The sequence below is a fragment of the Panicum virgatum genome, chromosome 1K (genome assembly GCF_016808335.1).
Source record: "Panicum virgatum strain AP13 chromosome 1K, P.virgatum_v5, whole genome shotgun sequence".
Lineage (NCBI taxonomy): Eukaryota > Viridiplantae > Streptophyta > Magnoliopsida > Poales > Poaceae > Panicum > Panicum virgatum.
Genome location: NC_053136.1, coordinates 31,020,630 through 31,035,293, shown reverse-complemented (window position 1 = coordinate 31,035,293; position 14,664 = coordinate 31,020,630). Strand labels below are relative to the sequence as shown.

General features: G+C 47.5%; 1 protein-coding gene and 1 long non-coding RNA gene across 4 annotated transcripts; one reads left to right on the top strand and one right to left on the bottom strand.

Annotated features, from left to right (window-relative positions):
- The first annotated feature begins 1,304 nt into the window (after positions 1 to 1,304).
- On the top strand, positions 1,305 to 2,192 carry LOC120654850. 2 transcript variants are annotated; one of them, XR_005667202.1, is made up of 4 exons: positions 1,305 to 1,371; positions 1,533 to 1,610; positions 1,701 to 1,992; positions 2,068 to 2,192. XR_005667202.1 is itself a non-coding variant. In XM_039932531.1 (3 exons), exons 1-3 carry the CDS (start codon positions 1,314 to 1,316, stop codon positions 1,910 to 1,912), a joined length of 348 nt encoding a protein of 115 aa, XP_039788465.1. In that variant the 5' UTR covers positions 1,311 to 1,313; the 3' UTR covers positions 1,913 to 1,925. The 2 variants fall into 2 exon arrangements, 1 of the variants encoding a protein (XP_039788465.1); XM_039932531.1 differs by lacking the exon at positions 2,068 to 2,192 and having other exon boundaries at positions 1,311 to 1,371; positions 1,701 to 1,925.
- Positions 2,193 to 12,592: 10,400 nt separating this feature from the next.
- Positions 12,593 to 14,083, bottom strand: LOC120654839. 2 transcript variants are annotated; one of them, XR_005667194.1, is made up of 4 exons: positions 13,762 to 14,083; positions 13,393 to 13,446; positions 12,829 to 12,996; positions 12,593 to 12,718 (listed from the first exon to the last, which is right to left on the bottom strand). It is a non-coding gene; the product is annotated as an uncharacterized LOC120654839 (long non-coding RNA). The 2 variants fall into 2 exon arrangements; XR_005667193.1 differs by having other exon boundaries at positions 12,689 to 12,996; positions 13,762 to 14,046.
- Positions 14,084 to 14,664: the final 581 nt, after the last annotated feature.

Below are 14,664 nucleotides of genomic sequence, written 5' to 3'. Positions count from 1 at the left end.
ATTCGCACAAAAAATCGCGCGAATTGCGACGCGAGCACGGTGGGAAAAAGAAAATATTTTTTTTATTTTTATTCACGCTGCAAATATTTATTTTAACACGCAAAAGAATGATACCCATTATCTATGTGTTGACATAGGTGACGAGCTAAGAATACCATAGGTGACGGACTAAGAATATCATAGGTGACGGGCTAATACTGATGCCCGTCACCTTTGTGGTGCATAGGTGACGGGCTTCTGCCCGTCACTTTTGAGTAGTCATCAGTGACGTGATAAGGTGACGGATATTGTGTCCATCACTTTAAGGAGACGATGCCCGTCACTATAGACTTTTTTTACATAGTGTTTTTTTTGGCACTTCCTTGTGCTTACCTTTTTTTTTCAAAATAGGTTGCACTAATCCATGTCTGGTATCTACTTTTTATTTATGTGGACATTGAGCGCTTGATGGACGAAAGCGCCAAAGGAATTAGGAAAAATGCTTCATCTAGTTACACTTAAGCTTCAGTAGCTGAACTTGATGACACCACTGATTCTGGTTCTCCTTCCGATGAAGAGCTACCTTTCTGATGCTGATACAAAGCTAAGAAACCTGCTAAATCACGTGGTGCAAAGGTCTAACTGTATCTACCACTGATGAATGGAATGATCTTTCTCATTGTTTGCAGGCACATTCAAACTCTGTTGGCCTGTAATATTTTTAGTTGATGCATACCATTTTGTATGCTCCGACAAGAAGTGCTATTGTAATGCCAGATTGTTTCTGATTTTTATGTATGCTCTGCCTATTTTGCTATTATATTCCACTACTATAATAAAAATTTGTAGGGACAAGTAAAACACTATTTTTAAGGGCAAGTAGAAAATACGTGACTAGTTCTCGCTGCTAAAAATTACTCCCTCCGTCTCTTTATATTAGCATTTGGAGCATTCAAAGTGAAAAAATAGCAGATATGTAAAATGACGCATGTGCCCTTAAAATGGACTTATGTGGTACAGTCAAAAGCAAGTGAAATATTCAATTAGCATGACACGTGCAAACAAAAGTACAACAGTACAAGGCCAATGCATTCATTCCAGCGTTGCACAGGTCCGCCAAAAGGGGGGCGCCAATTTCAAACTGGCAAAACGCAAAGAGTACAAAAGGACTCTTGGACCACCAACATTCCAGAATCCTCACAGCAACTCCACGCCACCATGGCTCTAGACCTCAACATTCCTCCAACAGCTGATGAAGAAGATGACCCTTTTGGGGGATGGAGCAGGACCACCCACCACCTGCTGGAGCACCCACCACCTGCTGGGCACAACCCATGGGAGATGGAGATGGAGCAGCTTCTTTTGACCTCAACATGGCTATGTATGACCCAGGTTAGTGAATTTGTTGGACCACAACACACCGCATTGATGCTTCTAAACACTTGGTTTGCTTTGGTTCTAGGTTTTACCTCAGACTTTATTTGAGCATCCAAACACTTGGACAAGCTTTGGTTATGGGTTTTACTTCAGACTTTTCTTACTCTGCTGTGTAGATGAAGTGGATGGCTTCAATGCCCCTGCAGCACCAGCAACCTTTGTTTCAAACATGGATTTCGAGCAAGAGGAGGCAGGTACATTACATGTAAGGTTAAAAGCAGTCGGCAACTAATTGATGCCTTTCATTTTATTGTCTTACCATTCTTCTTACTGCCACCATGTAGATGAGGACGCCGATGTGTATGCGGTCGATTTTCATGTCAGCTTCGCCGAAGACGAGCTCCAATGGTCCACTGATCATGGCAATCAAGGTATTTTCAATTACTCAATTTTTTTACTTCCATCAACTTCACGATTTAAGGCTTCGTGTAAAGGTTGTACCTCTGATTTTTCTTTGATTTGTACATCTAGCTTCTGCGTTCAATGTCGCCGATGAAACAACCACCTTTGATCTCAACTTTGCCTTGGACGAAGAGGCGCTCGACGGGTCCAGTGATGCAGAAAATGTTGATCAAAGTTAAAACAACATTAAAAAATGTAGTAGTTTCATAATAATCACATAATGACTTTGGAATGATAATGATGTCACAGGCAGCCAAACTGAACATGCCGCCATGGTGAACAAAAGGAAGAATTTGTCAGACAACGAAAGACAAGCAATTTATGAAGCTTTACTTCTCCAAAGCGTGAATGGCAAATTGAAAAGAAGGACCACCAGGATAGTAGCCCATTTGTTCAATATTAATAGGTGCTATGTGCAAGCTATATGGAGGACAGCAAAGCAGTGCCTTGTTGCAGGTGTACCAATCGATGTATCATGCAAAAGGAAAAAGAATTGTGGTCGCAAGAAGGTTGCCATTGATATGTCTAGAATTACAACAATACCTTTGAATAAAAGGACCACTCTTAGGGCTTTAGCTCATGAACTAGGTGTGAACAGATCAACGCTGCACCGCTTGTTCAAACAAGGCAAGATACGTCGACACTCTAACACTCTCAAGCCATATTTGCGAGATGACAACAAGAAGGCACGACTGCAATATTGTCTAGGTATGCTAGATGCAGGTACATTGCAGTTTATTGATATGAGAAATATTATTCACACAGATGAGAAATGGTTCAACACCACCAAAAAAGCAAAGAGATTCTACATGCTGCCCGAGGAAGAGGATCCATTAAGAACAATTCATACCAAGAATTCTATTCCTAAATGTATGCTCCTATATGCTGTATGTCCGCCACGATATAATGCTGAAGGGCAATGCTACTTTGATGGCAAACTAGGCATGTGGCCCTTTGTGAGACAGGTGTATCTCTAATGACCAATGCAGATGTTTTTTTGTTTGCGTTTCACCAAGGTAGCCAATTTAATTCTGATGTCCCATGTTTTAGGAACCAGCGCAAAGAGGCAGCAAATATAGAGACAAGGGTCCTCCAATCACAAAACCAATCAATGTGACAAGGGATGTTAGTAGAAGCTACCTTATCACAAAGGTTCTTCCAGCTATTGTTGCAAAGTGGCCCCGCGAAGCTAGAGGAGAGACAATCTGGATCCAACAAGAGAACGCACGCACACATATAGAACCAAATGATGAGGCATTTTGTCACGCAGTTCGCCAAACAGGGCTAGACATTCGTATCTTCAACCAGCCAGCTAACTCACCAGATTTGAATGTTCTAGACCTGGGTTACTTCGCATCCCTACAATCCAAGACCTTTCTTACAAGCTCCAAGAACATGAATGATTTAATTCAGAATGTACAAAAAGAGTTCAGTAATTATGATGAATCCAAAATTAGAAATGTCTTCTTGACTCTACAAGGCTGCATGATAGAAGTCATGAAAAAAGGAGGAGAAAACGGTTATAAGATCCCCCATATGAACAAGGAAGCGCTCGAGGCTGCAGGAATGCTTCCCAATAGCCTTAGCATCGATCGTGAGCTTTATCATGCTGTCCTACAACAATTGTATGCTGCATAATGGGGGAAGAAAGATGGATATGTCTTTTGGTGTACATATTGCTGGTTCATGAGAGGGGACGAGAGAAGGTTATGTCTTTTGGTGTAGATATCGCTGGTTCATGAGAGGGGAAGAGAGAAGGATATGTCTTTTGCTGTAGATATCACTTGGACAAGGTGGACTAGGACTAGGATTTTTGCTGGATATATTTTGTATATTGCAGCCTAGGCATTTGGATGTGGCTGCACAACTCGTTTGCATGTATATGCAATCATATTTTGTAAATGATTAAACTGTCCCGGCACAATGACCATGAATTATGTTAGACCTGTTACAACATCCAGTTTATTTGTTTGGACTTTGGAACAATAGTAGTATTAGTATCTGGCCATTCCATCACGCATTTGCAAGGATTGAAATAAGTCACAGTTGTTTGCATTGAAATACACAGAGTTAACACCACCGTCACTAAAGCACGTCAACATATAAACAAAAGCATCATCCAATCGACTACCACATTCAACTATCCTTGCTACTGGTACTAGCATCATCTATTCTACAGAGCATCATCCAAAAGAGGTCACATTACTTTGGAAGCTATGGCCATGAAGGATAGATGTAGTCGATTACCCATTTGATGAAGGCACTTAGACAGAACCATCGTCGGAGCACTGACGGTTGCACACCAAGTCAGTGGAGCTCCCCTTCGTAGGCACAAGATCGAGCCAGTGGCGGCCGCCAAGATGGAACTCCATGGCATCGTGCATAGAGACGATATCCTCATTAGGAATGACCGCAGCACAATCCCAGGCCGGAGAAGCTCCTGTCCGCTCTGCATCAGCCGGAGCCGCTGTGGCCGCAGCAAGGCCCGTGCCTGACGCCCCAGCTGCCGCTGCCACACCCGCGCCCGCCGGCAACACAGCCACAGCAGCCGCACCAGCCGCGGACTCGGCAGGGTGCCACACCAAGGCCTCCATAGCACGACTCAGCGCTGCCTCCCGACCACCCCAACGTCGCGCGACAGCCCTAGACCACCGCGCGAAGGCTTCATTCCGCCAGTAGCGCTCTCCTCGCCGGCGCCTGCACTCTTCTGCACTCGTCTCTTCCATGAGGGAGGACGAGATCGATGAGAGGCGGTGGGTGGGGAGATTCTGGTGGCGGAGGGGCGCGACACCGCCGGCCTTGATCGCGGGATCGGTGGGGTGGGCTCGTACGGCGCTGGAAGGCCGGAAGGGGACAGAGGTGCGGGGTGAGTGGGGAAAGGTGAAGTCCACATATTTTTTATGGGGAATTCGTGTGGGGCCCACAGGACACCCCCAAGTGCTTATATTATAGAAAAAATTTCAAGTGCTCCAAATACTAATATAAAGGGACAGAGTGAGTATTTCTTTTTCAAGGACGGGTAACAAACCCGTCCCTTAAAATCTATTTTCAGGAGCAGGTCACCCCCTCACCCGCCTCTAGGAGTCATTTTCATTTTCAGAGGCGGATGACGCCGCCAACCGTTCCTAAAAAGATTTGTGGGCTAGAAACTGAATAAAAAAAAGCAGCCCGGCGTCGCCGCGCTCGCGTCCGGCTGGCCTCGGCGTCCGCGCCATGCCTGTCGCAGGAGGCCGCGAGTGACTCCCCATGGCCACGACGCCCGTGCCGCCGCGACTCCCTGCGGCCGAGCGCGCTGCCCCGATGTCCTTGCGCGGCGGGGAAGGGAGAGCAGGGGAGACAGACATGGCGCCTGCGCGGCGCAGATCCATGCCGCAGCCGCCGTATCCAGTTTCGGAAAGGGCCGGGGAAGACGGCAGCCGGCCGGATCAGGACCGGGGAGGAGCGCCCGCGTCGTCGGAGGAGCACCGCACCCAGGACGCCGGAGCCGCACTGCGCCCAGGCCGCTAGATCTGCGGGCCCGCGCCACCCCTGTCTGCCGAAGAAGAGCCGTCGGAGCCGCGCCACGCCCCCACTAGCGGGCCCGCGCCGCCCCTGTCTGCCAAAGAAGCGCCGTCGGAGCCGCGCCACGCCCCCACCGAGCCCCCGCCGAAGATGCGCTCCCACGACTTGAGCCGTGGCCGAACAAGCTGCTTGTTGCTCCCCTTCGATGGCTGCTCGCTGTACCCTGCCACCGAACCAAATCAGAGTCTTTTACGTGTATATCCTTATGAAAGTTGGTGCCGACCTCGGTACCCTTAAAAACTTTGGTTGCACCTGTATGCCCTCGTGATTTTTGCTGTGACCCATGTGCCCTTTTGGATGGAATAGAGGGTTATGGTGGCTGACGGAGGTGGAGAAAGACGTATTTGCCCTTCTCGCTAACAGGCCGGAGAACGCCCAATCCCGCGGACCCATTCGCGCCCGCGCTTGCCTGGACGTCCGGCCGCTCTCGCGAGCAGAGGTGCCCGCCGCCGTGATGGGAGATCCGTGAGAGGACCGAGCGTCCGCCGCGCGAGGCCGCCAGGCCTAACGCGCACAGGCGCAGGCGGGCGGCCTCCTAGCGACCCAGCCCAGCATGTGGTGGAGGCGCTGCCCCTTCCCTTGCTGGAGAGCAGGCGACAGGCGAGCCGTCGAGGTCCCTCCCGAGGGACGCAGCAAGCGAGGAGGAGGGAGACCGCCGGGTTGCTGCTGCAGAAAGCTGGGGTCGTTGCCTCCCCTCCGTGCAACACGCCGCCGGCCGCCGACCAGATCACTCCTCGCGCCCCCTGTTCCCGCCCGTCGTACCCCTCGGTTCCGGGCGGGGGCCGCCGCGCGCCGGGCTGGGGCACGCTGGGGCAGGGGCGGTCGCGAACTGGGACAAGGGCTCGCCAGGGTAGGGGCCACCGCCGGTGAGGGCCGCTGCGCGTCGGGCAGGGGTGGCCGCACGGCGGGGTAGGGGCGAGCTGGCCACCGCATGCTGGGGGAGCCGCGCACCAGGGAAGGGGCTGCCGCACAACAGGGCAGGGGCGGCCACACGCCGGGCCAGCTTGGCGCCGCGCCACTCCGCCGGCCACCCGCGTCTGCCGGCGCGAGGCCAGCTCGCGTCCACCGAGCCCGCTCAAGCTCCCCTCCGGCAGAGGCGTGGTGAGCTCGGCGAGCGGCGCGCCCCGGGCGCCCTCGCAAAGCGCGGCCCGCTCACTCGCTCGCAAAGTGCAGCCCCCTCGCAAAGCTGGTGAGTGTGAATTGTAATCCTGAGAGGATGCAAGCAAGGTTCGAGCTGTAGCTTCTTGCCGATTTGGAAGAGGACATGGAGTGCAGGAGCTGCAGCTTGAATCGACGGGAGAGAAAGGGCAGCACAGGCTAGCTCGAGCTTCCGCCCGCGTCCACCAGCGCCCACCATGCCGCCGCTGGCTACCTACCAAGACTGGAGCAGAAGACAAGCCAGGGAGAGAGAGAGGGAGGTGAAGATGGAGACGGGGGAGAGGAGGGCAGTATGGACATTTTTCTTGCCAGGTCCCACCTGTAAGGGCTCTCTGCCGTTAACTCCTAACAGATTATGGATGGAAGGGCACACAGGTCACAGGAAAAAAACACGAGGGCATATACGTGCAACCAAACTTTTTAGGGGTACAGAGGTCAGCACCAACTTTCATAAGGGCATACACGTAAAAGACTCACCAAATCAGCTCCGACTCCGAGATCCTAGCGTGCCAGCCAACGCAGCGGCTACTTAATTAGGCGCACTCACCTGGGGGCAGCAATGTTTGAGGGGTCGTGCACTAGGATCAAGGAGAGAGACTTTTACCCGTATGCCCTTATGTAAATTTCACTTGACCCCTATACTCCTAAAATATTTGGTGTTGCCTCTATGTCCTGCCACAAAATTCTTTTTACCTCTGTACCCTTCTATCCATGTTCCGTTAAAAGATAACGGTACAAGAGCTCTGACAAGTGGGCCTCAGCAGGCGAAATGTCCATTGTGCCCCCTTTGAGTAAAATGCCCAGCTTGTAACCGGGCCGAGCCGGCCACCTCCCATTTGTGTCCGTTGAAATCCCTCTGCCACTCCCTTCTCTATCAACGAACCCTAGGCGGCCGCCGCCGGCGCTGCCCACAGCCGCCGCCGCCCCAGATCTGCGCTCCCCGGGCGGGCGGGCTCCTCGCCCCGCGCGCCAGGCAGGCGGGCAGGCACGCAGTGCCGCGTGGGCGCGCAGTGCGTGCATGGGGCCCTCGCGCCGCGCGGGGCCGCGCCACGCGGCGAGCCGCGGGGAGCCGCGGGGGGCCGCAGGGGGCCGCACCACGCGGGGGAATCGCCACGCGGGGAGGCACAGGCGGTGGATCCGCCCCCGAGCTGGGCGCCGCTGGTCGCGCCCTTGCCCCGGCCGCCGTGCGAGCTGCTCTGCTTCTTTGAGGTATGTACACATCTAATTTATTCTCTAAGCATTGATTTTGTTCTTGATGCGGGAGCAGTAATTTCTGTGGTACTAGACTAAGATGTGTTCCAAATGAACGTAGAAACAAAAAATTGTTAGGATGTTCTTCTTGTAATTAATTTTAGATGGCATTCTAGATTGTTTCATTTACTTGAATGTACTGCAGAATTGTAATGTTCGGCTCTTTTATTCATCTGTAGGATGGACGAAAATAGTCAGTTCAATCTAGAAATTCGGATTGTTGATTCCAAAAGTCGTGGTAGGTGGTACTGTTTGGACAAAGTCGTAGATGATGACTTCACCAATTTCAGAGATTTGATTAATGAGATTGTTGACAAGTTTCCTCCCTATTATGGAGACTTAGTGAAACTATTTTACACGTGCATGGATACAAAGAGCCACATCCCAGTTTGCTGTGACCAAGATTTGGTTGAAATGTTTGGAAAACATAAAGCTTCAAAGTGCTGCTTTCTGACTCTCTGTTATCATAGCCCTGATAGTGAGCCTCCTGAGATTCCTGCATGGGATGTTAGTAGTACTGGCCAGTCAGTGCAAGTTCCATTGACCCCTTCAATGGCATGTCCTAGCCTAGCAAAATCAAGCCTTGAAACTCATACTCAATGTGATGAAACTGAAAAGATACCTAACCCAAACCCATGTGTTGAGTTTCAATGTGATGGAGAAGGGTTGTATATTGACATTGGTCCCCAAAATCCAAAACCTGCCAATCCTCACAGCCAAAAAGAGCCTGAAACATCCCAGTCAGACAGAAGCCATGATTCAGAGGGTGATGATGAATCTTCGTCTGATGAGGAAGATGAATTAGATGACATAGATGAGGTTATCACAGACAGTTTGCCGCCTAGAGAATCCTGATGCTAATTATGACAAAAGTGATCCTCCTATGACTGTGGGCACTTTGTATTCGAACATGGATGCTTTTAAGCTGGCTTTAGCTTCCCATGCTACCAAATATGAGTTTCATTATAATATTGAAAAGAGTGATAAAACTCGGCACACGGTATACTGCAGTGGTAGAGATGTGGGCTGCAGGTGGAGACTTCATGCCTCTACACTAGGCGACAGGGTAACAGTAAAGGTAATTTTTATATTGTCCATATTTTGCATGGATTGATATTTTTTTCTTAAATAACCATTGATTTGATTTATTGGCAGGTGAGGAGGAACCCATATCCTCATGAGGAGTGTCATAGCACTAGAAGGGCAGGCACATGTGTAGGGGTGACAAAGTTTTGGGTTTGTGACCAATTGATTGATTGGCTAAAGGAAGATGGAAATTTGGGACCCACAGAGCTGAGAAAGAAGCTGAAGGAAACTCACAAAGTTGACATCACCTACAGGAAAGTGTACCTAGGTAAACATCTTGCTATGGATAAAATTTATGGCCCTTGGAACAAGAGTTTTGACAACCTTTATAGATTTAAGGCTGAGATAGAGAAAAGCAGTCCTGAATCCTTTGTTGTAATTGATCACCAAACCATCGACAACAAAATAAGATTCAATAGGCTCTTTTTTGCTTTGAAACCCTGTGTTGATGGCTTCCTAAGAGGTTGTAGGCCATATCTTGCTGTAGATAGTACATTTTTGAATGGAAAGGTTCAAAGGCCAGTTGTGCGTAGCTTGTGTAGTTGATGGGCATAACTGGATGTACCCAGTAGCTATTGGTGTCATTGACTCAGAAACGAATGAAAATTGGGTATGATTCATGAAGAGGTTGAAGGAAGCTATAGGCACCCCTGTTGGCCTAACATTCAGCACTGATTGTGGGCAAGCAGTGATGAATGGGGTCAGTGAGGTTTTTCCACAAGCTGAACATAGAGAGTGTATGTACCACCTAGTTCAGAATTTCAAGAAGAGGTACAGTGGTGAGATTTTTGATAAGCATTTGTGGCAATCTGCATATTCTTGGAATCCTTACATGTTTGAGAAACATTATCAAGCAATGGCTGCACACAATCCAGAGTCAATGAAATATCTTCAGGAAACTCACAAGAAACTGTGGACCAGGAGCCAATTTTTCCACCCTGTCAAAGGTGGATTATATTACCAATAACTTGGCTGAGGCCTTCAACAAATGGGTAAGCAATAAGTTTAATTTTAGATCACTTTATGTTGCAATAGATCTTTTGCATTAATTGCTAACCATTGATTGCTATATTCGCAGGTAAAGGAGCACAAGAGCAAGAACCTGGATGATCTGATGGATACAATTAGACAGATGATATTGATTAAATGGAATCAAAGGAAAAGGATTGTCCAAAAATTTGAAGGCAAGATTTTGCCTCATATAGTCCAAAAGTTGAGGGACGATAGCTACAACCTTGACATTGAAGTGATTACAAGCTCACCTGGATGGCATTGCTGAAATTTGTGCTAAGGAGCGTGAGGCCACTGCATACAGATTTGTAGTCAACTTAGTTGAGAGGACATGCACCTGCAGAGCTTGGCAAGGGTCAGGAATATCATGCAAACATGCCATTGCCTACATCACATCAATTCCTGGGGCTCACTTAGAAGACTATGTCGATGAGTATTACTCAGTTGAGAAATTCAGAGTTGCATATGAAGGTTCTATCCCTAGTATTCCAGACAAGTCCATGTGGCCCAAAGGCGCACATGGCTTCTTCATGCATCCTCCATTGCTCAAGTCAACTGCTGGAGGAAGGAGAAAGAATAGGATGAAGTCAGCTTTGGAGGGAGGTAATACCAGCAAGAAGAGAAAGAAGTGTCCAATATGCCATGACTTTGGGCACCACTGGTACAAATGTAAGAATGGGAACCCAGAAGATATAGCTGCAATGGAGGCTGTGAGGTAAACTTCATATACATTACTTCACTTTACCTCTCTAGCTTTAATAACTACACTTGTATATCAAATAAATTTTTTATTTCAGGGGTCCACCAAAGAAAAAGCTTAAGAAAGCAACTACTTGTAACACAGAGTCTAGTATTGTTGTGCCCACTCCTGCTTCAGGGATGGTCTTCCCACACAATGAGGCAGTGGCCAATGCTACCCACAAGACAAGGAAGAGAAAATCATCTACAAAAACAGGTGTCACAAAAAAGAAGGGGCCAACAACCACTACTTCAACAAGTACTGCTGATACCATGTCTGCCAGGTGTGGGCTTAATCTGTTCTTACTTTTCACTACTTTGTCCTTTACAATCACCTCACCGATACATGTTTCTTACTTTGTGTACAAGATCTAGAACTGGATCCAATGACCCTCTTCCTGTCCAAGTGGTGTACCCTGCACCTCTTCTTCGTGACATTGGGTGCCCTGAAGTCATAGAACAAATAGTGCATACACCAAAGAAGAAATGTGCCGTCAAGAAAAAGCTTACACCAAGGAGGGCTCCAGTTGTAGTACCCAGCCCATCCAGCCCAGCTTCAAATACCAGAAGCAAGAACCAACTTCAGCTCGAATAAAGTGTGATTCCTCAGTGTTATTTTGAGAGTACTTTTATGAGTTTCTTTTGGTATGTGCAGTACTTATGGTCTGGAGGAACTATTTCTTTTGTTATGATGTCTCTTGTCATGGTCATATACTTTAAGGCACTTCTAGCTTGCATACCTAGTACTTATGTTAGTGACATGTTGGTGAAATGAACAAGTATTTGGAATGGCCTTATTGCTGTTATATTTGAAACTCTTAAAAAAAATAGCACAATATGAGAGGCTCATCTTCTTCACGGACTCCTCATGATTGCTGTTATGTGTTTTTTATTTTTAATTTAATTCCATTGTTTTCCTTATTTTTCATTACCTCTGGAAATAAATAAATAAAATCAAAACAACCTAGTTTGGCTCCCTTACGTGAGACCCTAAGTACTGGGCATGCCGAACAGCCCTGCGAACAGACTCTGCGCCTCACAGACCCGTGCGCCTCTTCCCTCCCTGTACAGCAGCTCTCTCATCTAAGCTAAGGATAAAATGGTCTTTTTGCAAGTCCGTTAGTCTCCATTACATGCCATTCCATCCAAAAGGCTACAGAGGTAAAAAGAATTTGGTGGCAGGACATAGAGGTAACACCAAATATTTTAGAGGTATAAGGGTCAAGTGAAATTTATATAAGAGCGTACGGGTAAAAGACTCTCAAGGAGAAGACCTTCGATTTCTGGGAAGGAAGCAAGCATCTACACGATGGCTTCCGATGGGAGCAGGCACGCAGCTCGAACTCGCTCTCCGCGGCAACCGCGGCCCTCGCCGCCGCAACGAGCACAGAGGATGGTTGCCTAGCTCGCGTTCGCACGGGACGGGTAGCTGAGGGGAGAGGAGAGATAGAGAACCGAGGGGAGAGGAGAGACGAGATAGTTCGAGAGAGAGGCTAGAGGATAAGGCTTCAGGCGTGAGATGCGGTGCCACCGTAGTGTGGGCTAGGCAATCCGTGGGACAAACGCAAAATTTTGAAAAGGAATCTTACTAATTTGAAGTAATAAATGAAGTCTATTTACAAAAATTTTTATATGGATGAGTTGTAAATCACGAGACGAATCTAATGAACCTACCTAATCCATGATTTGCAACAGTGATGATACAGTAACCATTCGCTAATTATTACTTAATCATGAATTAATTAGCATCATTAGATTCGTCTCGCGATTTACAACCCATCTGTGCAAAATATTTTGTAAATACACTTTATTTAGTATTTTAAATTGGCAAGATTCCTTCGCAAATTTTTTTTTGCGTTTACATGTAAAGGGAACTATGGCTTAAAGACTTGTCTATTGCGTGGATACCTTATTTTTTAGGGGCGGGTGACTCCGCACCCAACAAATCACATTTATAGGGGCGGACAACCCCAAAACAGCTCACAATTGAATCCCCAAATGACCCTATTAGTCAGCCAAATCAACTGGCGATCCTTGCAAAGAAAGGAATTTGAAGGCTGAGATCTCTAGTTCAATTTGTATCCATTCACGCGACCTACACTTGTTTGGAACAATTTAGTTAATATTTTTACAAATAAATATTGAACAGAAAATGCATCCATGCTTCATTTCAAAAACCATGGAACACTTAGGCATCATGCCTACCCCGCAAAATGATTCCAACTGAAATTCCATCGTCTATCACCATTAGAGCTTGATTTTGTGTACTCTCCACCAAATACTTCCTTTTGTCTCTAGAAGCTCTCGTCCCATTGTCCACCCTTCAAACTGCTATGAACCAAGCTAGTAGACACTCAAATCCTCATCCTCATTCTGTAAATGATCCAAAGAAACAACAAAACATTATTAGCTAAGGAAAACGAAGTGGAAGAGCCAGATACAAATGCATATAACAAGAATTACGATAATGGATTTCATACATACAAATAAACCACCATATAGGCACGCTTTTTGAACCACGAAAGCATTGGCAAGCAGAAGTGAATGAGACAAGATAACCAAGAAGAAAAAAAGGCAACTGGTTCAACATCCAAGAGTTAAAGTGCATTGGTGAATTCTCTCATCTGGCAAGGATGGAAATATACAATTAAACATTCACACATAAAAAAAATTAAATTTGGTGCAGCAGAACAACAGAATTTTTGAGCCACAGAGCCAAGCCTTAGCAATCCCATTGGAGACTCCACCTGCTGATAAAAAAAAATGTACCTTGATAAGCAACGCCATTGGACACTCCACTGGTGCAGGACTGCTGAACTCCACCTGATGATGAAATCGGGTCACATTTAGGCCCTGTTTGTTTCCGCGTCCAGGAGACGCGCTTGCTGGGGACGCGCGGCACAGAGAAGCGAGCCAGAAGTCGCTTTCCGCTTTTCACCAGCCGCAGTACAAATTTCGCGTTTTGCTGCCGCTGCGTTTGACAGAAGCGAGAAAAACGCCGGGCGTTTGGCGGGATTTTTTCGTCGGCTCGCTTCTCTCCGTCGAGAATCCGATTATAAGCGGCCCCAAACAGGCCCTTAGACGAAGAGACCATGGAAGAAGAATAAAGTGGTAGGGGAATGAGATCTAGGTGAAAACGTTGTGCTGCACAACGGGAGGCGACTGCCAGCCACCAGAGGAGCATGGGGAAGTCATCTTCAGGAGAAATCCTTGGCTTTGCGCCGCCATTGCAGAACGAGGAAGAAGAGGACGGAGGAACAGAGGACTAGATCTCTGATGAAGCGAATGGCTCTATGGTTAGGGTGAAAGGGGAACGGAGGGTCTCGCAACTACCTGGACAATTGGCCCAGCAATCCCGTGATGCCAGGCACATTTTGTGCCCCCGGGAACCACAACCAGGCAGATTCCACTCGCGCGAGGCACAAAATTTTTTGTCCACATGGGTTCCACGGGCATAAACAAATGAAACAGTTTAGAACTTTTCAGTTCCACATCAGCACCTTTCGCGCATCCCTAGAATGCATGGCGCATGGAGACCATTGGATTCGTCCTGCGGCCGCTTGGGTAAGGGCGTCCACAGCGGTCTAGCGATTTCGTCCAAATCGCTGGCTGACTCAGCTTCACGTCCGACGTGGAGAGGGAAAAGGAGGAGAGAGACAAGCCGCTAGCGACGAACAAACCGTCCAAATAAGGAAGTTAGGAGATACACCATCTTTACAGTAGATGAAGTAATCTGGGGGAGCATGGTATACAGATATCCACTCCAATGTTTTGGCCGTGTTTGGTTAGGATTCCATGGAATTTTTTTTTCACCTTTGACCACTAATTTAGAGTACTAAATAAAGTCTAATTACAAAACCACCTCCACAACCCCACGTGTAAATCGCGAGACGAATCTAATAAGGCTTTTGACCGCGTGATTAGATGATGGTTAATGTAGCATCACTGTAGCAAATCATCAATTAATTACCGTCATTAGATTCATCGCGAAAAGTTATATCCGTCCCTGAAAAGGTTTTGCAAATAGACTTCATTTAGTAC